Genomic DNA, 25,432 nt, shown 5'->3' on the forward strand with positions numbered 1-25,432 from the left:
ACTCCCCGTGCATCTACTTCCTACCTCCGAAGCCTTTCTACCTACATACTCGAATACATGTAAGCTGATTGTAATCATCATTTCACTTATCACTTCAGGCCTCCTCCAGGGCAGTTCTGGAGCGGTCTCTGCTGATGTGATGCAGTCCAAGAACATCCAATGCTGCATGTCAGGTCTTGCATGCCATCTGGTGACAGCTGCTTTCTCTCCGCTGACCAGGGTACCGAGGTACCTAGGTATGAATTTGTGAACTTGCTGCAATTCTTTTGCCTTGCTTTCATTGGTCACTCGGTTCGTCCGGCAGGCAAAGGATGCACCTCCACCACTCACACACCACTGCCAACCCTTGATGGATCGCGCTGACATGCGAGACACGAGGTTGGCCGAGTGAATGCTTAAATGTCCCGCTTCCATGCTCTCGTCTCCAGCCAGAGTACAACACTTTTGGACGAGCAACGGTCCCTGCTGCCATCGCGATCCAGCCATGATCAGTCATGAACCCATGAACCACCACCACCTAGCCGCTGGCTGGCATGAGCGGAGCCCCATCATGTTTCGATAGTTCTGTTGTTCTTCCAGGCCACGACACATCGCGATACGTCACTGAGTCCAAGCCCTATTTCTCAATGTCATGCTTGGACCGACTGACTTGTTCGATGGAGTTCCGAGAATACATACAGATAATCACCCATGATCGACTCGCCCTGGATGACAGCGTGCACATATACCTACCTTGGCATGCCTTTGTCAATCTGCCAGCAGCCACTTGAACTTGGACTTGTGACACCCTCGCAGTCCAACTAGTGCACCCAACTCCAAGTCAGGTCATCATTTTCAGGGGCAGCCGAACGCCAGTGCTCCACCGTCACCCACAGTCTGTCATGACCCGCTCAGCCTTGAGTCTTCAGTCCTGGACTCTGGAGGAGGAGGAGGAGGAGGGGGAGGAAGAGGAGGGATTCATCGACAGCCTTGATGTGGGCTTCTTCGGTTCCCCTTTTTGCCGACCTGCCCCTTCACGCTGTCGATTATCCCGCTCACCAGTCTTGGCGCCCTCTTTGACTTGTCTCACTGAGTTCCAGGTACTCCAGATTCTGTCGAGGCAGAGATACTTTGGGTAATATCAGCTCTGCAACAACGGCAATAAATCCACGATATTCAGGTCGCTCGAAAGGGGGGATTTGTCTTGTCCCACTTCGATTACGGCGGTTTTCAAAGCGGCGGCTTGAAACTTGAAGGATGGAGATTGAACTTGTCACTTGTGCACGTTGCACAGATCGCTTTTGCCCAGAATTGCAACTGGTATAAGCGATGCCTTTTTGCCGACCTGCCGCTTCGCCTCTTCCCTGCTTTGCCAGCTGGAGCGTCGACATCCTGGCAACCGGGTTTCCTGGTGGCCCAAGCGCCTGCCTAGCGTACTTCCCAAACTTTCGAGTCTGGTGTGCGCACATTCGACACAATACAGGATCCATGTTTGCTTGATATGTATGATCATCACGATATACGCACAAGTGCATCTTATAAGTGGTGACGCAGCAGACACCTTGGAGACATTCGGGGCAGGTTGAGGCTCTTGGAGGTTTTGGGGGGTAGCTAGCCGTCGGGTGCCTTTCCATGTGCACATCGAACAACACTCGTAAGTCTGGTACAGTAACCGTGCTGTATCAATACAGGAGAACCACAATGCTACGAGACCTCATCAACCAAAAACCAACTTTCGATATACGCAGAAAAATCATGTCCGGAGGCTGCGAAACGCCGTGCCATCGGACTTCCGGGTTGCGCCGCTCTACAAACACCTTGGCGGGCATCGAGCAGGGAGATATAAATCTCTCCCTTCCCACCTCTAGACCTGGGACCCGTTCCCTGTATTCTTCTTGCAGCCACACGTCTTCACCATAATTTGGGGTTATGGCTCTGTTTGTCGAACGATTGTTGTACTACTACTTGTCCCATTTTGAAAGGCCCTGGGAAGGATGCCGAATTACGGTGGTCTCGGTCAAGATCGATATGAGATCCGAACGGAGGATCATCCCGTCCGAGACTTCAAACTGCACTAATATGCCAATCCGGGGTTAAAGTTATGTTTCCCTTACCCAAACAACCATTTTAGGAATTATTGAAGTGCTGTAGCCATACGTTTTCGCTCGCCATGTCACGGATTTTAGAGGGTTCATGGGTGTTTCTACTTTCAAAAGTTCCAAGTGTCTGGATATATACTTGTGCTCCAGTCATCTCAGACCGGATTTCAAATTATTATTCTTACCTCTCCAAGTACACTCGCTCATACTGATGGACATCGACATATGACGGACTGCAGGATAATATAGTATGAGAGGCTGGATACCGTGGCAAATGAATGTGGCGCCAAACAGGGCCATACAACACTCGCGGTGGACTTGCATCCGCAGAAAACAATATCACAAAGTGAACATACTTGAACTCGGTCTTGCGATGCGTGGCTTTACCTTAAACTAGTAACATGGGTGGTACACTACTAGTAGAAGTGATAAACATTGGATGGCTGCTCACAGCTCAGGCCGTGGTCGGGAACGAGTCTAGGGGAGAGCTCCTTCCATCTTTGCTCTCCTCACTTCCTGTGCTCTCCCGTTTGCACCTTCCACCATCTTCAATTTCGAATGTTCCTACTACTGTACTGTATAATACTTCTTTGTGCTCTTTCCCAGTCCAAGTGTGTCGCTGAGAACACAATGAAAATCTTCGCACAAATTCATTCTCCACTCCGGGCATTTTTTTTGAAGCCATCCGGACTGCGATTGCGCATCCCTCCAGTTATGAAACCCCTCAATCGAGGACCGCCAACGTTTCCTAGTCGTACAACTCTGCTATCATTTCGACATGCCGAATCCCCAGACGTATGGTGCTCGTGGATTGCGAAAACGTGACATCCAGCTGTGCAAGACAGTGTTTGTGGCTGCCGTGAGTGCCGTCCCCTTTCTTGCCCACTGCGCCAGAAATCTTGACCTCTTGCTATGTTGCGGCAACTGACACCCTTCACAGATCAGCCAGATACTATATGCTCGGTACTAATGAATCACTTCGGCTTCGGTCGTGGCTTCAAGCACTTTTCGGCTTCGTGCAATCAATTACTGACCTTTCTCAGACACGCTTTCCCATCGAACTTCTTCCATGTCTTACCCCTGAGCGACCTTGTGTCAAAGACGTATGAAGAGATCATGGCTTCAGGATCAGGCATACCGATTTTTGACCGAGAAATCTTGAGAGAACAATCGACCACCGTATTCTTGCACCAGGATGTCGATTACGACCTCAAACGCTTCTTGGGCATCCTGGTTAGGACCAGTCACCTTCCTCACCCACTTCAGATACGGTATTACTGACCTTGTTCTGAACCAGACTCACGACATATTTCCCATTCTGGAAACCGAAAATCTGGCCAGATTCCGCATCAGCTTTTTGAGATCAGCAACTTGGGACGAGGACTGTTTGATCGAGTACTACACCTTGGTGTTCAAGTACCCCCCTGACGGAAAATGTGGAATCGACATTTGGAGAGCAGGCATCGGGGAGCAACACATATCTGACACCAATTTCAAGCTCTGGAATTTGGGTGACTACCTAAACCGGCTTCCCTCTCTTAACGGTAAGTAGTACGGCTACCATCGCGCACCCAACCCAGCTGCAGCATACACCGCATGCATACCAGATATTGGTTAAAGTACAATGGGCGATACCCAGCAGCGACATGATAATTAATATGCTTCTTACAGGGCCTCTGCATTGGGCTATGGCCTTTCACGCAAACGAAATTCCAGATATTCCCACCATTGGATTCTGGAAGTTTGATCGTACCGAGTTCGACGATGCAAATCTCAAGCTTCAACAGAAAGAGGGATACCGTTACGACCGAATCGCGAGCCTGGAGTATGCGAACCCTTTCCACTGTCTTGATCCTCGCGCTAACCCTCGAATAGGATAGAACCACTTCGACCAGACTCTCAACAAATCGAGAGCGTACCTGTTGTTCCCGTCAGTCAGAGCACCAACAACCATAAGCCGTCTTCTCCCTCTGTGCAACTTGACACTACACCCCAGGAGTTTGAAGCTCCAAAACCCAAGAAACAGGCAAACACGAAGCGCAAAGCGGTCCAAGAGCCATTACGAGCCATCAACACACGGCAGAGAACACTGCGAGCCCAAGAAACAGAAAAGGTGAACCCACCATTGAAAGCAAAAGAGACTCAAGCTGGACATAAAGCTTCCCCAGTTCAGAATCGAGGGTCACAGGGCAAAACCACCGCAAAGGGTTCACAAAAGAAGGCAACTCGGCCGAGCGCAAAGAAGCCGAATGCGAAAGCAAAACAAGTGACAAAGACGACACAAAAGCCAGCCTCGACACAGAAGCAGGCACCAACTCCAGGACCTCCTAGCACTCAGAAGAGGAAGCCAAAGCGTCCCTTGGTAAGTCAAATAAAGGCCACGTGATTGAAGGTCCAAAGACACAGATGGTGGCTAATATCGTGCAGCAAATTTATGAAGACGTAACATCCAATCTGCCTGAAACCCAAGAGGTTGCACGCGAGAGCCAGACACAACAAAGTCAACTGTCCCGAACCAGAAGCAGCAAGAGACTTGCCGCAAATGACGGCGGTCTGGTAGGAGGTAATGTCTCGAACACAAGGGCCAAAAGGGTGAAGGCCGCTCATCCTCCTCGTCCGCCTCCTCCTCCTCCTCCCGCACGTATGTCCTCCACACCGGATGCCCAAGCTGTGTCCGACTTCTTGGAAAGCATCGATGAGGATCACCTTCTGGATACCCCTCCGGACGCGCGGCAAGGTCCACCGTCCTTCGCTGTTACACCCGCTTTTTTGCGAACGGATTCGGTCCCGGAAAATATGGAGAACGCAACCGCCGGTGACGAACACATCGGCGATAGCTTGATGGATGACCCCAACAATAGATATCCGCCCACCGATATGTCTTTCGATTTCCAGCCGCTTCAGACGTCACAGACTGAGAGGATGTTTCCGGGGATTCTTGACAGTGAGGATGAGGATAGCCCAATCGTAAGTCTCGTCAGCAGACGACAGAGCGGCCACGCCTGAGGATATGATGAAGTATTCCGGTCGTTTCGTCATAGGTGGTATTCATGATGATGACGGGAACGTTTGTGTTCCTAGAAATTGCTTGTTGCGTTCTAGGCATGCATTATCTCGGGGCAGGGGCTATCTGTAGATGGGTCAAGATGAAGATGAACTGTGGTATGATTACTGTCGCTGTCCGCTATCAAATCAACACCTTGTACGTTTTTACCGGGTCCGAAATTCCCAACAGAAAAACAGGATGAAACGCGAACTGTTATCAATACTGTCAATGAACTTTTATATGGCCGTGGGAATATGCTCCAACTGGGCTATCTGTGATGTATCTAGCTACGCGGCCTTTTTCCGCAGCGAGATACTGTGAGTCTGATGATAGATTGCCAGGAATCGGCTATTGCATTAGTTCTTTTTGATTAAGTTTGAAGCGGCTTCGGCTTCAGTGGTATCTTGTCATCCATCCATCCATTCTCGTCAGATCTTTTGACACCTGCTATCTCGCCACCTTTACATGATAACCTCGTTGGCAACATCCTGTGAAGTTTTGTTAGTCTCGCCGTCATGGATAATAGTCTTGATGGAAACACAGAACAGAAACTCACCCTCTTCAACTCCTTGAACGGCAAGCACACGCAGTTCTGCACGCGCACCTCATCACCAACGGCGCACTCCTTGCCCAAAATGGTAATGGCCTGCACCTTGACGCCGTTCTTGATGATGCTCGTCGTGTGGCTCGTCACGGGCGTCGGCGTACCCTCGACACGGGCCCAGGCGCCCACGCGGCTGTTCCAGCCAATGATGGAGTACAAGACACAAGCGTCGTGCTTGATCTCGCTGTCCTCCAACACAATCGACTCCTTGACACGGGCACCAGCGCCCACGACGGCGCGGGGACCGATGCTCACGTTGGGACCCAACTTGGCGGTGGGGTCAACGCGGGCCGTGGGGTGGATAAAGACGGGCGCGATGATGTGGTTCGGCTGAGGCTGAGCCAGCTCGGAAGAACCCGATTGCCACGCGTTCTGCAGGTACAGCGCGTTGGCGGGGATGGCGGACCCAGCCGTCTTGATCTGTCGCCAGAAATCCTGGGTTTCATAGACGAAGAATTGCTTCGAGTCGGCCATATCGGAGAGGATGTCCTGCTCGAGACGGATGACTTCGGAGCGTTTCTCGGATTCCTCGTCGTCGTCGTCGGCGGCCTGCTGGGCGAAGAAGGAGGACTCGAGGTTCTCGGCGGACGGGTAGCGGATCAAGCGGTTGGGCCGGTCGGTGCGGCGCTTGATGGCCGTGCGGATGGAGGGGAAGATGGCCTCCGTGGCGAAGAGGTAGACGCCGCAGTTGATCAGGTTGCTGATGTGGCTCTCGGGCTTCTCGACGTAGTGCAGCACGCGGCGCGTGTGCGCGTCCGACACGATACAGCCAAAGTTGGTCGCGGCGTCTTCCGCCACGCGGGTGCCCAGGATCACGGCCTCGGCGTCTTTTTCTTCAAAGAGGCGGAGCATCTCGCCAAGCGGGAAGGAGCAGCACACGTCGCTGTTGAGGACGAACAGGCGCTCCGGACGGCCCTTGAGGATGATGTCGCGGAAGTGGTACAGGCCGCCGGCGGTGCCCAGCGCTTGGTACTCCCGCAGGTACTTGATGGTCAGCTGGGGGAATTCGTGGACGGCATCCTTGATGAAGTCCCGGAAGACGGACTCGTCGTAGTAGCCGATTAGGTAGACTTCGTGGATCGAGGGGACTTTGGCAATGGCGGTTAGGCAGTGCCAGATGATGGGGTGGCCGGCAACGTCGAAGAGGGGCTAGTTGGTTGTCGGTGAGACCGCCGTTAGTTGGAAAGTGACTTCGATATAACGTGGGGGAGCATTCAAAGACTTACCTTGGGAACATCAAGGGAAAGGGGTCTGAAGCGAGTACCGCGCGAGGCACCGCCGACCTAGAGTTGGGTTATAGATGTCAACATTTTTGCTTGCTTTGTCTCGGACGGAGCTACCTCTACAGGACTCGTGGAGGAGGGTTGTGTTCCGTAAGCCAAGGAGGTCTGGAAATAGGTACTCACCAGGATGACGGCCTTGGTTGCGCCGCCAGCAGCAGCCCCGTTGGCCTTGGTGTGGAAAGGGACCTGGAGAGACATTGTTGTGTACGGGTTCCCAATAGATGTATGTGGTTGATACAATGGTTTACTTGGGATATGAAAGAGACGGTAGATGGGTAAAAAAGAGAGAGAAAGAAAAAAAAAAAGACGGAGAGAGCAACACAAGTGTTTAATTAGTCGTCTCGAAGACGGGATGTCGTACGCCCACTTGGTTGTATGGTGCTGCGGTCAATGGTGTAACTGGGCTGCTTCCCGTCAAGGTCCACCACTGCTACACGAGCTCGCTTTTAGCTCTCCATCCCCAAATCCCCTGAACCAAAGCTTGCAGTCCCCGGTCAGTCTTACGGGCGGCGGTGCCCCACGTGAACACCCAACTCTGTTTTTGGAGGACAGGGGCCGGGCGCGGGTACGGCCTCGATTTCTTCCCCACTCTGTCCGTCTTGGTGGGGCCAAGTACATACTTTGCGGCCGGCAACGTGCTTCGAGTCAAAAAAAGGATGGAAAAGGGTAAAGATCCGGCAGGCAGTGGCATCAACAGTCCAAACCGATGACAGGACCCCAACAAAGTCAGCAATGTCAAGAACCCAAATCACCATTTGAAATGGTCTACATATACCAACCCTTTGTTCAATTCCTTGATATTTGTGCTCTCTCCATGCGATGCAATATGTGTTTGCCATCTTTCCTTTTCCGTACAGACCTACAGTGGTTCAGTGTCCAAACAGCCTCTCTCATTGGATCGCCATCCCATGGAAACTACACTGATACAGGCAGACCAGGGTTGGCCAGGCTCCCGCCGCTGGGTCCGCGTAAAGTGGCAGATTTCAGAGTCGCGACGAGCACGCGTTTGCTGCCATTGGACGCTCGGTAACAGGTCAACCAAAAAAAGGTCACCACTCCCCGCCTGAGTTCTGCTGTAGCAACCGTGATAGAGGGGCTGCTCATTGTTTGCAAAGCGCAAGGGTCGGGCACACTGGACTTGGATGGATTGGGATTCTTATCGCGAATCTTTGATATCCGTTTCCCTTGCAACACCCGACTCGGCAACCTCACTTTCCTCCCTCCACCTTGCTTCCTCCTCACCAAGATCGAATCTGTTAGGGCTGTCTCACATCTACCCCGCTTTCCCTAGCAGTGCCTAGCACCACGAGGAGTCTAACCCGAGACCTACCTCTCTCATCTTCTCGTCGTCGAGATTGGACCGCTGCCTCTTTTCTTTTTTCTTTTTTCTCCCATCTACCCCTCGATATTGTCTGGTCGTTGGAAATACTCCCGGTCACTTACAGCTTCTATCGCCAAGTAACCCAACGTCACAAACCAACCATCTTTTACCACAATACTCCTCCATCTCGTCCAGAGCTTCACTCATACCCGTCGAAATACCCTCAGACCCTTACTGTAATTATCACTCCCTTGTTGTCACCAAGAGATAATCATCACGAACTGGTCTAGTCGATGGTGTAATTGGCCTCAGCTGGATCTGAGGTTTTCATGATTCTTTGCTGAATCGCATTTCCACAGGGTGAGTCTAGTGTTTATCATGGTAAGTTTATGATAATCACTTTCACCTTTCCTTCCATCACTTGCTGCTTTATTCTTTCTTCTCTGTCACGATATCCTGACGCATTCGATAGACTCAAACAAACATGCGCCGCGCAAATCAACATGCCCGCATCAAGCGGGAACCTGGTTTCCAGCAGCCCATGCCGAACTCGGGCCTCGCCAGGATTGACGAGGACGATAACTCGACGGTGGCACACTCGGAAGTTGAGAGACGCATGCAGCGGTCAGATGCCCGTAGGTCAAGTCCAGATCCCCTCATTTACTATGTGATAACCAACTAACAACATTGTCACAGCTAGCGTGGACACCAGACTTGCACCTGGCGCGTCGGTCATTGGCGACATGGACGTCGACGGTGAAGACGAGGATGATGAATGCATGCTGATGGAAGTGAAGACCAAGACCGAAGTCGTGGAGCAGGACCTTCCTACACCCCGGAGCTTCGTCAACATGGATCGGTCCTTTATCGGCCCCGGCCAGGCACTCAAGGATTTCGGCCAAGAGCTCAAGGATATCAACGATGCCTTGGGCGAACTCCAAGCAAGAGGCATTCAACATGTCGTCAGCCTCCCAGAGCTTGTTCTCGTGGGCGATCAATCCTCCGGAAAGTCGAGTCTGATGTCAGCCATTGCTGGCCTCAGTCTTCCAAGAAGCAGTGGAACCTGCACGAGATGCCCAATCCATATCCGCATTTCCCGTGCCGACGAATGGTCATGCCGTGTGTTCCTCAAGGAGGACTATGCCTTTGTGCCGCGCAACCATCCTATCACTCTCCAGGATGTCACCGATCGCGACAGGTTCCCACCCTGGGTCAAGTTGGACCCAAGTCGACAGACTCGCAAGGAGTTCAAGACGATTCGCGACCGCTTCGATGCCGAGGAAATTGAGACCCTCCTCCGTTGTGCTCAGGTTGCCATCCTAAATCCTAGCACGCCTTACCGCTTTTTCGTTCCCCGTCTCAAGAATGAGAGTGGGCAATCTGACGCCGCTCGCCGCGAGCATCTCGATCGAATCAAAGAGAAGGAGGCACACGGCGAAGCCCAATTTTCACCCAACACGGTCGCCCTCGAGGTCAAGGGTCCTGACCTTGCTGACTTGAATTTCTACGATCTACCGGGTGTCTTCATCACTGCCAAGCGCCCCGAGGATAGATTCTTGGAGCGGGTTGTTCGCAACCTCACATGCGAATACATTTCCCGCCAGAATGCCATCATCCTTTGGGCAGTGCCTATGAACCAGGATGCCGAGAACAGCTTCGCCTTCAAGCTGATTCAAGAGATGAACGCAGAGGATCGATGCGTTGGCGTCATGACCAAGGCGGACCTTTTGCCTAGGGAGACCAACGGCTTTTCCTCTTGGCTCTCGATGCTGAACGAACAGGCCCATCGCACAGGTTTGGGCTACTTTATTACTTCTCGCCAGGGTAGTGACTTGGACGAGCAGAACAAATTTGAAGAGGCCTTCTTCAACAGGACTGCGGACTCAGCGACTATGGGCCAGTGGCCCGAGATTTTCGAGAAATACCGTGATAGGTGTGGTATTGAAAAGTTGAAAGAGTTCTTGTCCATCACTCTTGGCCGGGAATTCTCCAAGGTGTAAGTCTTCCCTATTTTCTCCAAGGTGACTTCTTGTAGTGTAGCTCTGATGCTGACTCGTTTTCTTTCAGTCTCCCCGAGGTCAAGCAAAAGGTGTACAACCGCCTTCTCAGGATTGAGGAGCAGCTCGAAAAGTACCCTAATCCGCCGCCGAATCCTGAGATGGAAATCATGCGCAGCTTGGCGGAATTCGCGACCAACGTCAAGACCCGTGTGCTGCAGCAAGAGTTCATGAGCCAGTGGGACTGTCTTTTTGCTGAGCCGTTCAAGAAGAGAATTCTCGGCTGCAAACCGAAATTCAATGTCAAAGAGCCGGACGTGATTACTATCGACGATAACAGCCCGATGACCACTCCGGCTCCACTGGGACAAACCCCTAGAAAGAGGTCCATGGCACAGGATATCGCTATGACGCCTTCTAAGCGCCGTGGCCATATCAAGGTCGAGGATAGCGACCGCATGGTCATGTCTCCGTCGACATCTGCCACCATGCGGGGTACCCCAGGTCCCGGAAACTTCCCCTTCTCTCCCGGACTTGGCGGCGGACCCCCTCCTCGCTCCAAGAACCTGATGGAGCTTCGCACGATCATTAGACGGAGCGCCATACCCGGCCAGCCCGGGCTTGTGTCGGCCTCCGTCTACGAGCCGCTTTACACCGAGGCAGCCAGAACCTGGGGTCCTCACCTCGAGAATTTTGTGAACCAAACAATACAGTTTCTACAGAACGAGGTCATGAAGATTCTGGATAGCGCTTTCTCCAACCTCAAGAACCGGGCCGTTTACCGCGAGTCAGTCGAGCACATGAAATACTTTATGGAGAAACATAAAGAGGAGGTTCGTAACCAACTGAACCTCATCTACAATCTCGAGACACAACGCATCTTCACGAAAGACGAAGATGCGCTCCAACGCAACAAAGCGGCAGAAAAGCGCATCCTAGAGCGCCACCGCCACTTCCTCCGCATGGCGGTCCGAACCGGCGAATCCCCAGCCATTCGTAAGATGGAGGAGCTGACGGAGGAGGAGCTGGTACAGGAGCAAGCCAAGATGGCCAAGGAGCTCAAAGTCATCGGTCCGGACCCCTACGACCAAGAGATTACGGTCGCCGCCTATGTGCGCGGCTACTACCTGACGGCAGCTAGCCGTTTCATTGATATTGTCGCTATTCACATCATGTCGGGCCTTTTACCGAGAGTCGCCTCCGTGATCGACACCTACCTGCACGAGAAACTCGGTCTGTACAGCCGCACTTCTGGATCGGGGCCGGAGATCTTCATGAGACTGATGAGCGAGGGCCCCGAGACGGAGCGCAAGCGCGGAGAGCTGAGGGTCGAGAAGGAAAGGCTAGACCAGGCGATGGAGATTATTGTCAATTTGGAGAATAAGGAGCAGATGGCTACGGCTACGGCGGCTAATTCGCAGGTGACGACACAGATGATGAGCCAGGGCGGTCATGGTGGTCAGAGGCCCGAGTTGAGCATTAGGACGAATGCGAATGGAGGGGTGGCGACGCCGGTGAGTGAGAGGGCGCCGACGCCTATTGGGACCTATGAGGCTTGAGAGGGAAGTCTAGAAAGTATGTGGGAAAAAATGTGCAAAGGATGGATCGATGAAAAAAAAAACTACGGTGTTTGTACAGATGGGAAGGATTTGGTGTTTATCTTGTTGTTATTGGAGTTGAGGTGGGATATACCTTGCTATACCTGTTGCTTTGTATGAGTTTGCTTTGTGGTCTGAAGACCAGTGTGCTATAAATGGTCTATGTTTATAGACAGGAGAACGAGAGGAGTGTGGTTCCAAATGGGTTCCCGTGGTAGCCTCGGACACGCGTCGAGGCCCTGGTTCATATCACTGGATTGGAACTTGCCGGTGGGGAAGGACTATATATCAGGCCCGGAATTGAGGTCGTCACCTTGTATCCCGCGATTGCGGAGAGAGAAACCATAACTGGCACATGTCTCGGGTGGTGGGCATACAAAGGCGTCGATGTTTACGTATCAGTTGCTGGACTGTCAACATTCACAGGAGATAATTTGTCACGAGCCCGGGTCTTTTCGTGGGAGGGCACGATTGTCGGGGCTACTTGCTAGACAGATGATAGCTTTTTTGACACTCAACAGCTTCACTTTAGGAAGTGTTGGGTACGAAGCAGACGGATTGAGCTCAAGGTTGTCAATGCAGATCGGCAATGATGACCTTACAATTCGAGACCTTTCCCAATTGTTCCTCCTCTCGTGTGGTGCGCGTACCTGCTAATGACTCTGCCATTCAACATACCGGGGCCGCTTCTTTGATTCAGGAGGAAGTCTGGTGAATCACCCCGGGAGAATCTCCTTTCCCGCCACCTTCTTCGGCCCTTCTCAGCTCGCCTGATGCTCCTGTCCGTCATACGGAGTCGTGGGGTTCGGTCATGCCAGGCGTAGGACTTGCGAGTTCGCAGCTTCAATTTGACCATCATGAAGCAGTCCTCACCCACCACTATTGAAGCCCCTGCAATGAAACCCGGACTGCGAGGTTCTCTTCCTGTAGGGGCAAGCAGCCAAGACAAATTGATCTCTTGAATTATGTCAACACATACTTCCGCCCCAGCTCTCCTGAAGTCTGCGAGATCTATAGTTGGAAAAACCGCTCAATCATGACATTACCATCCACCGGCCATCTTCACTGCTAGGTTACTCGTGGTCATCCCACCCTGACAACATGTGTTATGCCCCATACAACTCAGACTTGCTCATTCCATCGCGGCATCACGATAGTAAAATATAGCCACAGGAATTCATGAGTCCAGATCCTGTCTTAGCCACTTCGCCCGCAAAACCTTTGCCCTCCAGGGCAAGACACATTCCAGCGACACCACAGTCGAATAGTTCACTCCACGTCGTAATCTCAGTAGTACACCACCACCTTCTAATCGATATCCCACTTCTGAATTGCCTCTCTGACGTTTGGCAAGCTGACTATTCGGTCATGAGAGCGGAGTGTGTATGCCACATCCATCATCACATTAAACTACCAAGACAGACAGCCAGAGCTACATACCCCTTTATCGCTCCCTGTGCCTGACATCGGTGACATAGACTCATGGAATGTGAGACTGACCCTCAAAATGCCGCCCACATTCCCAGCACATGTCGAGTCAACCTACAGGCCTCAAACTTTCGGCTTCACTTCTCCGAGGTGTTCGCCTCCCCACTGATTTCCTAAGCCCTAGACTCCAAGAGGCAATCACAACCTCATCATCAGACCGCGCTGGCATGCTTTCTGTAAGCGCCACTTACACTCGGTGAGCTATGCCAATGCAGCCAGGATTTGCTGGTAAAGTTTTCTGATTAACAACGCGGCAAAGGCCTGGATCACCGGACCAAGGGCCGGTATAAATCCCACGATGGCGCCATACCTTCCTCCTCCCCCTTGTTGATAGACACAGCAGAAGCATCATCATCATCATCTCATCAGCACCAGTCTTTACCCCTTCAGAGAAAGGTGCCCTGCCTTCATCCATAGACGTTTATCACCCCACCCAAAACAGCCAACAATGGCGCCCTCATCCCGCTCCGTCCTCCTCCAAGGAGCTTTCCTCCTACCCTTCCTCGTCTCCTCCATCTCTGCCTTCCCCTACAACACCAACAGCAACGCCAACTCCAAAGCAGTCGACGCCAACCTCAACCTCCTCAAACCCCGCTCCCACTTCCCCACTCTCTTCAAACGGCAACAAAACACCACCACCACCTCCCCCGCTGCCGCCGACGCCATCGATGATGACGACGACTCGGAGGACTCTTCCACCATCACAGCCATCCCCCCATCCAACCCCGGCAACCGTCTAGGGTGCTACCGCGACGACTCGCCCATCTCCCGCCTTCTCCCGACCTCTTTCACCGCCTCCGACACCCTCACACTTGAATCCTGCGCCATCTTCTGCGGTTCTTCCTCCCCTTACTTCGGCGTCGAATACGGTCGCGAATGCTGGTGCGCCTCTTCCACATCAGGATTCAGTCCCACCTCCCCCGCCACTGTGGCCGCCAAGGTCGACGACGCGCAATGCTCGTTCCCCTGCGCCGGCAACGCCGACCAGACCTGCGGCGCGGGCGACCGCATCGAAGTGTACACCAACGCTTTGTACCGGCCTCCTCGCGTGGCCAACGTCCGGGGGTTCGATTACCTCGGCTGCTACCGCGAGACTTCACCGCGCTTACTCCCCAACTCGCTGCTGGGGGACGATACCCTGACCGTCGAGAAATGCGCTGCCTACTGCACCGACTTGTCCTTCCCTTACTTTGGCGTCGAGTACGGTCGCGAGTGCTGGTGCGGTGTCTCCCAGCCGGATGCCGCGCAGCTGGTCCCGGCAACGGACTGCAGCATGACGTGCGCCGGGGCAGGTGACGAGATTTGCGGCGCGGGCAATAGGATTAATGTGTACGGGAGGCAGATGGAGGTCCCTGCGGATGTTGGCGACTACGCGTACCAGGGCTGTTACACCGATTCGCCCGTGCCGAGCGAGAAGAGTCTGACGGGCAAAGTCATGTACGATGCGGACATGACGCTTGATGAGTGCCGAGTGAGCTGTCAGGAGGATGGATACCCTTATTTCGGCACCGAGTACGGCAGTCAGTGTTTCTGCGGGACCAAGCTCTATGATGGCGACAACGACTCCGATAACGAAGGCGATTATCCCGCTAGAGCTTTCCTTGTTCCCAACAGAGAATGCTCAATGCGGTGCGGAGGCGACGCAACGAACGCGACTACTTGCGGCGATGCCAATCGGCTGTCGGTGTACTGGAACGGCATCGTCAGCGGAGCGCGGAACTTGGCCCTGGAAGACTTTGTGGCTGCGGACTTGCCAGGCTGGAATTATCAGGGATGCATGAGGGATGATGTGGTGCAGAGGACCTTGACGGGACCGACGTTGAGGAATAACGACATGACTGTCGAGACTTGCGTGGCGTTTTGCAACCAGGGGGGTTTCGTGTATGCTGGGCTGGAGTTCATGAGCGAGTGCTACTGCGGGAACGCGTTGAACGGTGGTGATGATATTGAGGAGGTTGATGATAGCCAGTGTGAGCAGCTGTGCGCTGGAAGTGAGACTGAGTACTGTGGAGGTCCCAATAAGTTGAGCTTGTACCAACGTGCGGTGCTTCTGGGGACTGATGAGGAGTAGATTTTGATGTGGAGGGCGGTTGGGGATCCTTGGTGAAGGTTTCCCTGTGGTGACGAGTGGCCTTTTTCCTTTTCCTTTTTTTTTGGAGATCATACACGATGGATGAACTTGGTTATATCGTTTGGATTTCAGATGCGATGGTGTTTTTCTTGGGTGTATGTCGCTTTTATTATGAGTTCCTAAAACAAGTATCTGTCTCCCATCCATGCGAATGTTTGCTTCTGCTGCGAGTAAAGTAAAGTCTTCGCCTGCTTTTGCCTCACTTAACAATAACAAGTCCTGGTGTAAGCAGTCTCGGACGTACAAAAATATATATACTTTCTTTCAGTGGTCAAACAAGCCAACCAGTTCCGTTTTCAACCTGAAACGCTGTTGTTGTGGTTGTTGTTCTGTGTTTCCACTTGTCTGGTTGCTCCTGGCCTTTGAGTCGGGTGTAGTTTCGATCATCCTCGTAAAGGACGCCCTTCCAACAAATGGAAGGATTCAGAGGTAGATATAATGTCCCGGCACTGTGCTGTGTAGCACCGAAAAGCCAATTTTGTAAGGAAAAAGAAAAAAGAGAGGAAAAAACTGCCCGCCGCTTGAAAGAACGCCTGATTCCCGCAATGACAGAAAATAAGAGAAGAAAAAAAGCCGTCGTCAAGTTTCGTTATACCAGTTAACCGAAATGCAGCAAACAGCCCGCCTTCCGTTAATATATATATATACCACACACGGTGCTGTGATGGTCAGGTCGAATTGGGCTCTTCCAACTTGAGCCTGAGGGAAAAAAAGAAAAATAAAAGAAATAAAAAAAAATTGCCGAATGGTTCGCAGCATCGCTGACCGAAAAAAAGGTACATGTCCAGTTGTTTGCCGCTTGTTGTAAATGCCATCATAACACCTCGCTGAATTCACCATGCCATGTGTTTTCTTGAATGACTCCCAATCTCCCCCACTCCGTCCGCTTTGGTGGCCGGTCCAGATGACAGCAAGTCCCCTCCCTTGGGATGAATGACACTCGTACAATTTGTTGAACCAAGGGGTTGTCGCCGTCAAGACAAGGGTCGACAAAGACATGTTGGCGCCTGGCGATGCACCACCATAATCCGCACGCACACTACTAGATGATCATGTCGTCTTCCTCGCCTTCGTCGTCTTCTTCAGCTCCACTATCACTTGCAAGGGCCTCGATATCCTGCCAGCCATCGTCCGAAGCAGCATCACCATCCTCCTCCTCCTGATTCTGATGAGCAGCAGCAGCATTCTGGCCACCACCAGCGGCAGCAGCAGCAGCATTCTGCTGACCTGCAACACTACTCTGACCACTAGTGCTAGTGGCCTGAGCATCATCATCAGTCTGGTTACTGTCGCCGCTTCCACACGCACCGCTGCCACCCTTCTTTTTCTCGGGTTTAGGAATGGGCCTCCCGGTCTGGTCCAACACCGGCAGCTCATTCCACAGCGTCGAAAAGTTGGGGTGTTTCCTACAACTCCTGCTGGCAACGGTCCGCCTCACGACGTGGATCCTGCAGCGCCTGTTCCTGTTAATCAAGTGGCACATGGGTATGAAGAATTGACCGGGCTGCTCGAAGCCGGCCAGGACCAGGTTCATCAAGTTAGGAAACTTGCGCAGGCCGATGCGCATCTGGTACAGGGTCCACGTGTTGATGGGCGTGACGTGGTTGGGGTCCCACTGGCGGTTCCAGTGCATCTCCAAGACCTGCTGGTGTCCTCCCGTTAATGAACCGGCGGGCCCGGCGGGGATGGTGACGGGGCGGGTTTGCATCGCGTGTTTTTCGGCGATGAGGGCCAGGCGGGTCAAATTGGGTGCCAGACCGGACAGCGCGAGGACCAAGTCCGAGTAGTACGAGTCTGGGCGCGAGGAGCGCTCGGCGCGGATGCGGATGTGCAGGTTGCGGACCGACAGGGCGTTGTTGGGACCTATCAGGCGGAGCCAGTTGCAGCTGCGGTGGCGGGCACAGTCCTGGGCGTCCGGAGAGTCGTCCCGGTGCTCGTCGCAGGGCTCGAGAAAGACAAAGGTGTTTTTACTGTACAGGACAAAGGCGGCCTCACGGGATATCTGCTTGTCGACGTACAAAAGACTCAGGTCAAGACGGGGCTGGGATTCCCAGACGCCGGCCACGTCGGCAGCGGTGGGGATGGTGAGCAGTTGCGAGTAAATCATGTTGCGGACTTCGGCGGGCAGTTCCAGGAAGCGCCAAAACCGAGGGGGGCGATTAGCACATTGTCGGTGTGGTTGAATGCGGGTGACACGGAGAGGGCTGTGGGCGATTTTGACCCGTTTTGATGGCCTGGCCGACATGGTGGCAGATTAATTTCAAGGGGAAATGTGCGAAGAACGACTTCAATGACACAATGACGCTGTCTGTGGCTGGCGATGATGAGGATGATAGGTGATGCAGGCAGTGAGTGTGTCGATTTGTATGTTGGGCTGGGATGGTGGTTAGGGCCCAGTTCCTCCTGGCCAAGAACCTCGTGATGTTCCCCGCCTGGAGGGAGAATGCCTGGTGAGAAGAGGCGACGAGGCCGAGGGAACTTTGTGTGTGATGGAAACTGAAGGATGTGTCGAAGGAGTCAAAGGTGGTGGTGGTGGTGGTGGTGGTGCTGGTTCTTCGTTGGTTGAAGGAGTGAAAGACGGGAGGCGGAGATGCCCTGGCTGGTCACCCGCCCGAGGGACGTCCTCGAGCGCCCGTGATGAGTGGTTCCCTTCAGTTGAGTTGACGTTCCCGGTGGTTGCCATTTCCATGTTCCGGGTTCATGCCTGCTGTTTTACCCAGGCTGTTACAGCAGGTTAGGCGGTCACTGTTAGCGGAGAGGCCATTGTTGGGCATCTGCTGCTGCCCTACCACGACCATGTGTACCTCTATGCCCGTGTCGCGTCCATAGTGGGACAGTGCAGTGGGTCCCGTAGTAGTGTTAGTGTGCAACAGGCCCACCCGATTCCCGGTCAGGAGTCCGAAGATGTCTTGCTGGATCAGGATCACTCCAGTCGGGATCAGGTGCTGTGCATGAGTGTGCAGCTGATCAAACGGAACGGTCCGCACAGACCAGACGGATGTATGTACATACTACTTATGTAGTAATATGTACTTGTGAAACGCGGGGTAAGTTACCCACCATAAGTAAGTAGTGCTACGTATGTAACTTTCAAAGGCTTCAGTTTACGATTCAGAAGTTGGCAGATGATGAACGATCTTATAGCTGCGTTTTCGGTAGGGAAGTGCACTCTGGTTGAGCTTCAATCTCTTCATTTCATAGGTAGAGGTAGCTTACTCTACTTTGCTGATGTCATGTGGTCTGAACTACATGCCGTGTAGTCGAGATCCGGAGTGGACCTATGACCACAACGAACTTCTGAATTCCTGGCTCCGCCGTTTTGGGCTCCGTAAATTATGGAGACTCCGCCGTCTGTAAGTAATCCAATGTACTGCGTAAAGACCACCGTACCCGTTTCCATACACCACAGTGCTACTGTTGGACTAGGAAGCGATTGGGAGATTGAGATGTATATAGATTGGAGAACTATCTATACAAGGGAGAAATCCCTACTAAATGCTAATAGTTTGGATGTGGAAGGTGGTGTGGGTCATCTAGGCACAGGCCACCCTTCCTACACACCCCCACAAACCAACCAGCTAACTAACTACTACTATAGAATCTCGTAATACTTTACTTAGTATTTATACATTTTACTCTTTCTTATTTAACTAAGGGATATCCTTCTTAATTATGCCTAGTATTTTAATAAATCTAACATACTTATCTACTTTTAAACCCTTAGTAAGACCGTCGATAACTATATTCTCGCCCTTAATATAGACGACGTCAAATTCCTTCTACTCAACTTATTCTATAATCTATTTATATCGAATATCGATATAACAATTCCTCACAGCGCCCAAACCGGTCATTACAATATCCTTCATATTAGTACTATCTATAAAAAGAATCTTAAAGGGGGGTTAGGGATAGTCTAATTTATTAAATATAGCGGAGAACCATTAACTAATCTTAATTACTAGGATAAAATTAATAAATTCTACCTCTATTATACTCAACGTAATAAAAATCTACTTCTTTAATTTCTAATAAATTAGACTACCGGCTAGGAAAGCCACATATCTAGCCGTACTATACCTCGTATTAATATCGTTTGCAAAAAACGTATTTATATATATACAAAGATGGAGATCTATTAATTGAAGGGGTAAATCGCTAGAAAGGTCGTCTTTACTACCCAAAAATATACCTAAATCGGGGGTCTTAATAAAGTAATAAAATAAATACTTTATTACTATTTTATAAAGGTCTATCGGTTTAGTGTTACCCTCGTATAGTTTATTAACTATAAAAGTAATATTTAGTCTTATACCGGTTAAAATATAATTAAGGGAACCAGTCTTCTTAATAAATATCTTCTATTCATAGGGTTATTCAACACCCCCATAGATCTTAAAATCTAATATCTATAAGGTCTTAATACTATAGAGACTATAATAATTGAATTTTTCAATAACGGATCTAATATATTGTAACTATAAAAGAAAGACTATTTTTTAATTTCTATCCCTCACAATATTATAACCTAAGAAAGTCCTAACTAACCCGAGGTATTTCAACTTAAAATGAGATTCAAATTGCTACTTAATATTAAATATAGCTATTTTAATAGGGGCAGCAACCAAAAAGTCATTAATATAAAGCACAATAAGAGCGCTAATATAATTATTAATAAAAAAGTAAGTATTAGAAAATACTAAAATAAATCCTATATCCTTTAAAATAGGTAGTAGAATCTAGAACTAATACAAAGGACTCTTCTTTAAGCTATACAAAACTCTACGTAGAATATAAACTCTATACTTATCCTTCTCGAGGCTAATTAATTATTCAATATAAATAACCTTATCTTTAAAAATTATTACATTCAAAAATACTATATAGAAATTAAATTACTTATACTCCAAATTATTAACGGTTATAATAATTAGAAATATCTTTATACTTACAGTATACGCAACTATTGTATAAAGGTCTTAAATACTCTAATTATTTTACTTAAAATTACTATAAACGACCTATCTAGTACGGGCGAAGGTCTACTTATTAATATAATCGACTTTCTCGTTATATACTTATTTACTTAATAAAACCTTTATATTAAGTATATAGAGTATAAGAGAGTAGATTTACTATTGTTCGAGAGTTTTAATTTAACGTTTTATAGCCGGTAGCCAGTACGATTGGTAACGAGGGTCTTTTCTAATTTAGCGGTAATTCTTAGGGATTAATATAATTCTTATTTCAAAGTCGTATTAGGCTTTTATTACTATAAAGTAAAATAGGTAATCTCTAGGAACTTTATCTCTTTCTATAAAACTAAACAGAAAGTTACCAGCTCTTTTTACTATATTTACTTCATTGAAATAGCCTAGCGCGGTTATTAATCTTAACCGTAAAGAGCGACGTACTAGCGTTGGGAAGTCTAGTAACAATATAATAACCGCTATAATTACTTTATTAAATTCTTATTTAACTTCTATAAAAGGGTTATCTCTAAGTAGGATTAGTTCTTCTTCTATTAAGTCTTCAATATCAACAAACTTATCTTCAGAATCTCCAATATATTATAGGGCTTCATCATTTTATTCTAAAGCTTAATTATTTTATTGTAGGGTCTCGCCAATAGATTTATCGGGTAGGATATCTTCATCGACAGGATTGTCAAATAGCGGTACGCTTTATTTAATTATAAGGATAACTATTTCTTAGGGATTTAACTATATAATTAACTCAAATAAAGAGGTTTAAGTCTATAGAATTAAGTCTAGTAGTACCGTTAAAGTAGCTAGAGTCGAATAAAAGACTAAATCTACTTACTTTAGTAATAGTAGTAGTATTAGTTCTAGTACGCTACTTACGGGGGATTCTTCTTAATAAGTATTAGTACTAATTATTGTAATCCAATACTAGTTACCGCTATCAAACACATCAACAACCTCTTAAATAAATTAATCTAAAAAGTAAACCCCGTATTAAATACCCTCCTCGTCTTTTATTAAATACTCGTCCTCTTTTTTAACAAACTTAACTACACTAACCCTCACAATAGCGCTAATTTCTAAATCCCAAATAGTATAAATACGACCGTAGAAATCATTATACGCAATAAATCGACCCTTACGAACATAAGGAATAAACTTATCGCCTTAGGCTCTCTTTTATAGCTTTACAAAGTAATACGCAACGCAAAAATACGATCGTAGATACTTAATAAACGGTTTAACTAATAGTTCTAAAAAGTTAACTATACGTAAAAACATTTTATAGGGACTCTAACCGTCTAGATTTACTTTATTAAGAAGTAAATTCTACATTCTTACAACTATAGTAACTATAAAAATCCAAAAGTAGGGTAGAATTTTAAACTCAATAATAATAACTCTCGATCTTTCAATAAGGGTACAATTAACTCTCTCAAACGCACCGTTCATCCACAAAAAGTAGGCTATTATTTTAAATATTTCAATACCTTCTTAATAAGACTATTTAACGAACTTACTATTTTAGAAATCTTTAATTAGCAAACCAAACTCTAAGCCGCTATTAAAACTAATAACTTTAATCTTAAATCCTATCTAGAGCTCAATAAATATCTTAAACTCTTTAATTTAATTAAAAGCGTCGCCTTTTTCCCTACAAAATCGAACCCAATAGAAATAAGTAACGACACACATAAAATAAACAACATACTTATCACCCATATAATTAGGAACGTTATAAGAAATAATGTCGATTCTAATAAATTTAAATAATTAAATAGTAACGAAGGAAATTATTAATTTAAAAATAATATTAATTAACTTACTTAATACACAAACTTTATAAAATATATCGTTGGTCCTTTAAAGAATAATACTTATATCCTTATAAACTTTAAGAATTTATTCTTTATTAGCGTATATAAAATAATAATACATTATTAAATAATTAATTAATACCAGTATATAGTATACTAGGGTAATCTAAATTTAGTTAAAATTTAATAGTAAAGAAACTAGAAGTACTAAAATATTTAAAACGAAATTACATTAAATTTATTATAATATATTATTATTAAAAGTAATACAATTAATCTTCATTAACCACTCTATACCAACATCGAAAAAACCTCTCATTAATAATAAATTTACTAATATAGTAGGACAATAATATACATCTTTAATTTAAATCTATTTAATTACACTATTAATAATCGGCATAGTAAGCTCAATAGTACCGCAATAATAAACATAACTAAGGTTATTATCGCCACAAACATAAATATTAGGCGTAACAAAAGGATAGAATTCTATAAACCATTTCATATAGTTAAAAATATTATCGGCTACTCCTAAATCGAATAATATTAAATCTACCGTAAAGTATACCTTAGGAACCTATTAGACTTCAACCAAATTCACAAAGCTATTATAATATCTAATTATAGGCTCTACTAAAAACCTTCCCTCTTAACATAAGTAAGGTTAAAGTTAACAATACCGTAAATCAAATTACTACGTAGGGTAAAACTAATAGTAAGATTACTAAGATTACTAAAATTACTAATACTAAAGGTAGTAGCAAGGGTACTAGTATTAATATTAATCTTAAAATTAATTTCCACCTTTACCTTATTCTTCCATATACTAAGCGCCTTATTAAAATAACAATACCAACAATCTTTTATAGCTAGAGCACAATAATAACCGCAAAGGAAATAAACCCAAACATCAGAGATACTCTTACTACAAATTAAGTAAAAAATATAATTATACTTCTACTTACCTCTACCCTTCTTATTAAACGAAATCGAAATCGCATTACCTCCGTTTAATTACAACAATACTATAATATTAAACTTAAGTATATTCTTTTTAACGTTAGCAATAATAACTAATCTAACTAAAAACTTCTTAATATCGAAGTCTTTATTAACTAAATCATTAACCCAAATTATAGCTTCAGTAGGGTATAAGCGTTTAACTACATTAAAGAAAATCAATATCTCAACCTTATTGTCAATATCAATACCTAAATCCTTAACTCGACAACGTAAAAAATTATAGTATTAAATAAATAAGTTCATAGAATCAAAATTAAACCGTCTCAACGAAATATACTCCTCCCAAACATTTACAACAGCTTCTAGAATAATATAAGCAATAAAGGAAAGAATAAAATTATAAATAACCTTAGGATCATTCTCTTCCTAATCCCAACCGTAAATAAAGAAAGTAGCTTAAACATTCTTATCCTAAATAGTAAATCCAATAATATATAACACTTTAACTCTATTAATACGCTATTCCTTATAGTCTTTAATACCTTCAGCGGGTTTAAGGACTTTAATATTAATATATTTAAGGAAATCGTTAATATCGAACGTACAACGAAGGTTGAACTTCCAAGAATTAAGATTCTAGTCACCCTTAAGCAACTCGAAATTAGTAGGGAAGTCCATCATAATTTTAATAAATTAAGGTTTAATAATAGAAAGGTTATTATTAATTATTAATATAATACGCTTCGCCTTACAATAATATAGAGTCAAAATTTAAAGGTTTGAATCGCTTAATTAAATCGCTTTCAAGACTTGAAAGTCGATAGATTTTAACGTAAATTAATTCAAAAAACTTCTAAAATCGTTAATTTAATAAAAGAGTTAATACTTACAATAGCCTTAATAATGCTGAGGGCTCATAACTTGTTAGACTAGGAAGCGATTAGGAGATTGAGATGTATATAGATTGGAGAACTATCTATATAAGGGAGAAATATTAGGAGGCTAAGAACTCGTACACAGAAGCACTTCAGCAACTGCTGCTCCCCTTCGTTAACCGACGCGTAGGATTACTAACGATAACGCCTATATCGGGTCGGGCTCGTAGGAAGGATAATCCAGCACTATACTAAAGTATTAGACTAGTACGAGGCTTTATAATACTCGTTAGCGGATAAATAGAGTTTATATAAATATAAAAAAAGTTTAACGAAGTATAATTTATTATAGTCGGTAACTATTAATATATTTTTAGATTAACTTTTAATTTACTATCCCCTACGTATAGCTATAACTGTAGTTACTTTAACCTACCTTTCGCCTACGTTCCTAATAAATTGATAATTCTTCCTCCGGGAATTAAATTAGTACTATTAAAATATATATATGTAGCGGCTAATTTATTTCTCGTACTACTAAAGCTACTCTTCGCCCCTTTTGTATTACTACCCCTATAATTACTATAATTAAAACGATTTAGCTCCCTCTACCTTTATTATAATAATGCTAATCTACTATAAAGTTTATTAAAGAAAATAGTAATAAAGACTACCCCCCTATACTGCCCTAAGCTTTTCAATTGTACCCCTAAATCTCGGAAGTTAATAAATTCGTATATAAATAATAATTATTCGAATTTTAGGTTGTTGTAATTAAATTCCTCCTTAATTATCTCCCCTTATATATATCCTAATAAGAGTAATTCGCTTTCGTAGGCCTCGCCGAATAAAATTTAATAGGAAACTACCCCCTTATCCCTGTTAAATTCTATTACTAAGACTACTTCTTTTATAATTAGATTTATATTTCTACTATACCTCCCCTTACTACCCTTTTATCGGCGGCCGCCGCTATAACTACTCCTTTACTAATTATAATTATACTGGCCCGTATTAAATACCGTCCTAAATATAATATTACTAAATTTATTAACGAAAGCTTTTTATAATTATAAAACTACTTTTATAATATCGATATATATTTTTAAGAATACCCCTATACTTCCCTCTCGTTCGCCGTTAATTATATTAAAGGTAATCCTAAAAATATATAAATCAAATATATATTAACTCTCTATAGTAAGCCTAAGTATAATATTATTTGTAATGCGCCTACGTAAAG

General features: G+C 46.5%; 6 protein-coding genes across 6 annotated transcripts; 3 read left to right on the top strand and 3 right to left on the bottom strand.

Annotated features, from left to right (window-relative positions):
• Positions 1-2,856: 2,856 nt before the first annotated feature.
• NCU05938 (hypothetical protein) lies at positions 2,857-5,084 on the top strand (the record flags this gene model as incomplete). The annotated part of the gene is made up of 7 exons (XM_953689.2): positions 2,857-2,937; positions 3,019-3,041; positions 3,122-3,311; positions 3,376-3,622; positions 3,750-3,903; positions 3,954-4,440; positions 4,506-5,084. 7 exons carry the CDS (start codon positions 2,857-2,859, stop codon positions 5,082-5,084), a joined length of 1,761 nt encoding a protein of 586 aa, XP_958782.2.
• A 13-nt stretch (positions 5,085-5,097) lies between these two features.
• Positions 5,098-7,522, bottom strand: NCU05937 (GDP-mannose pyrophosphorylase). Its single transcript, XM_953688.3, has 4 exons — positions 7,135-7,522; positions 6,955-7,011; positions 5,681-6,877; positions 5,098-5,612 (listed from the first exon to the last, which is right to left on the bottom strand). The coding sequence occupies exons 1-4, from the start codon at positions 7,207-7,209 to the stop codon at positions 5,586-5,588; spliced, it is 1,356 nt and encodes a 451-aa protein (XP_958781.1). The 5' UTR covers positions 7,210-7,522; the 3' UTR covers positions 5,098-5,585.
• A 529-nt stretch (positions 7,523-8,051) lies between these two features.
• NCU05936 (hypothetical protein) lies at positions 8,052-12,546 on the top strand. The gene is made up of 4 exons (XM_953687.2): positions 8,052-8,713; positions 8,805-8,967; positions 9,029-10,328; positions 10,400-12,546. Exons 1-4 carry the CDS (start codon positions 8,711-8,713, stop codon positions 11,886-11,888), a joined length of 2,955 nt encoding a protein of 984 aa, XP_958780.2. The 5' UTR covers positions 8,052-8,710; the 3' UTR covers positions 11,889-12,546.
• NCU11059 (hypothetical protein) lies at positions 12,456-13,030 on the bottom strand (the record flags this gene model as incomplete). The annotated part of the gene is made up of 4 exons (XM_001728388.1): positions 12,456-12,490; positions 12,606-12,851; positions 12,907-12,938; positions 13,005-13,030. The coding sequence occupies 4 exons, from the start codon at positions 13,028-13,030 to the stop codon at positions 12,456-12,458; spliced, it is 339 nt and encodes a 112-aa protein (XP_001728440.1).
• An 833-nt stretch (positions 13,031-13,863) lies between these two features.
• Positions 13,864-15,486, top strand: NCU05935 (hypothetical protein; the record flags this gene model as incomplete). The annotated part of the gene is made up of 1 exon (XM_953686.1): positions 13,864-15,486. The coding sequence occupies one exon, from the start codon at positions 13,864-13,866 to the stop codon at positions 15,484-15,486; it is 1,623 nt and encodes a 540-aa protein (XP_958779.1).
• A 732-nt stretch (positions 15,487-16,218) lies between these two features.
• NCU05934 (hypothetical protein) lies at positions 16,219-18,098 on the bottom strand. The gene has a single exon (XM_953685.3). It carries the CDS (start codon positions 17,789-17,791, stop codon positions 16,589-16,591), a length of 1,203 nt encoding a protein of 400 aa, XP_958778.1. The 5' UTR covers positions 17,792-18,098; the 3' UTR covers positions 16,219-16,588.
• Positions 18,099-25,432: the final 7,334 nt, after the last annotated feature.

This window comes from Neurospora crassa, linkage group VI (assembly GCF_000182925.2).
Source record: "Neurospora crassa OR74A linkage group VI, whole genome shotgun sequence".
NCBI lineage: Eukaryota > Fungi > Ascomycota > Sordariomycetes > Sordariales > Sordariaceae > Neurospora > Neurospora crassa.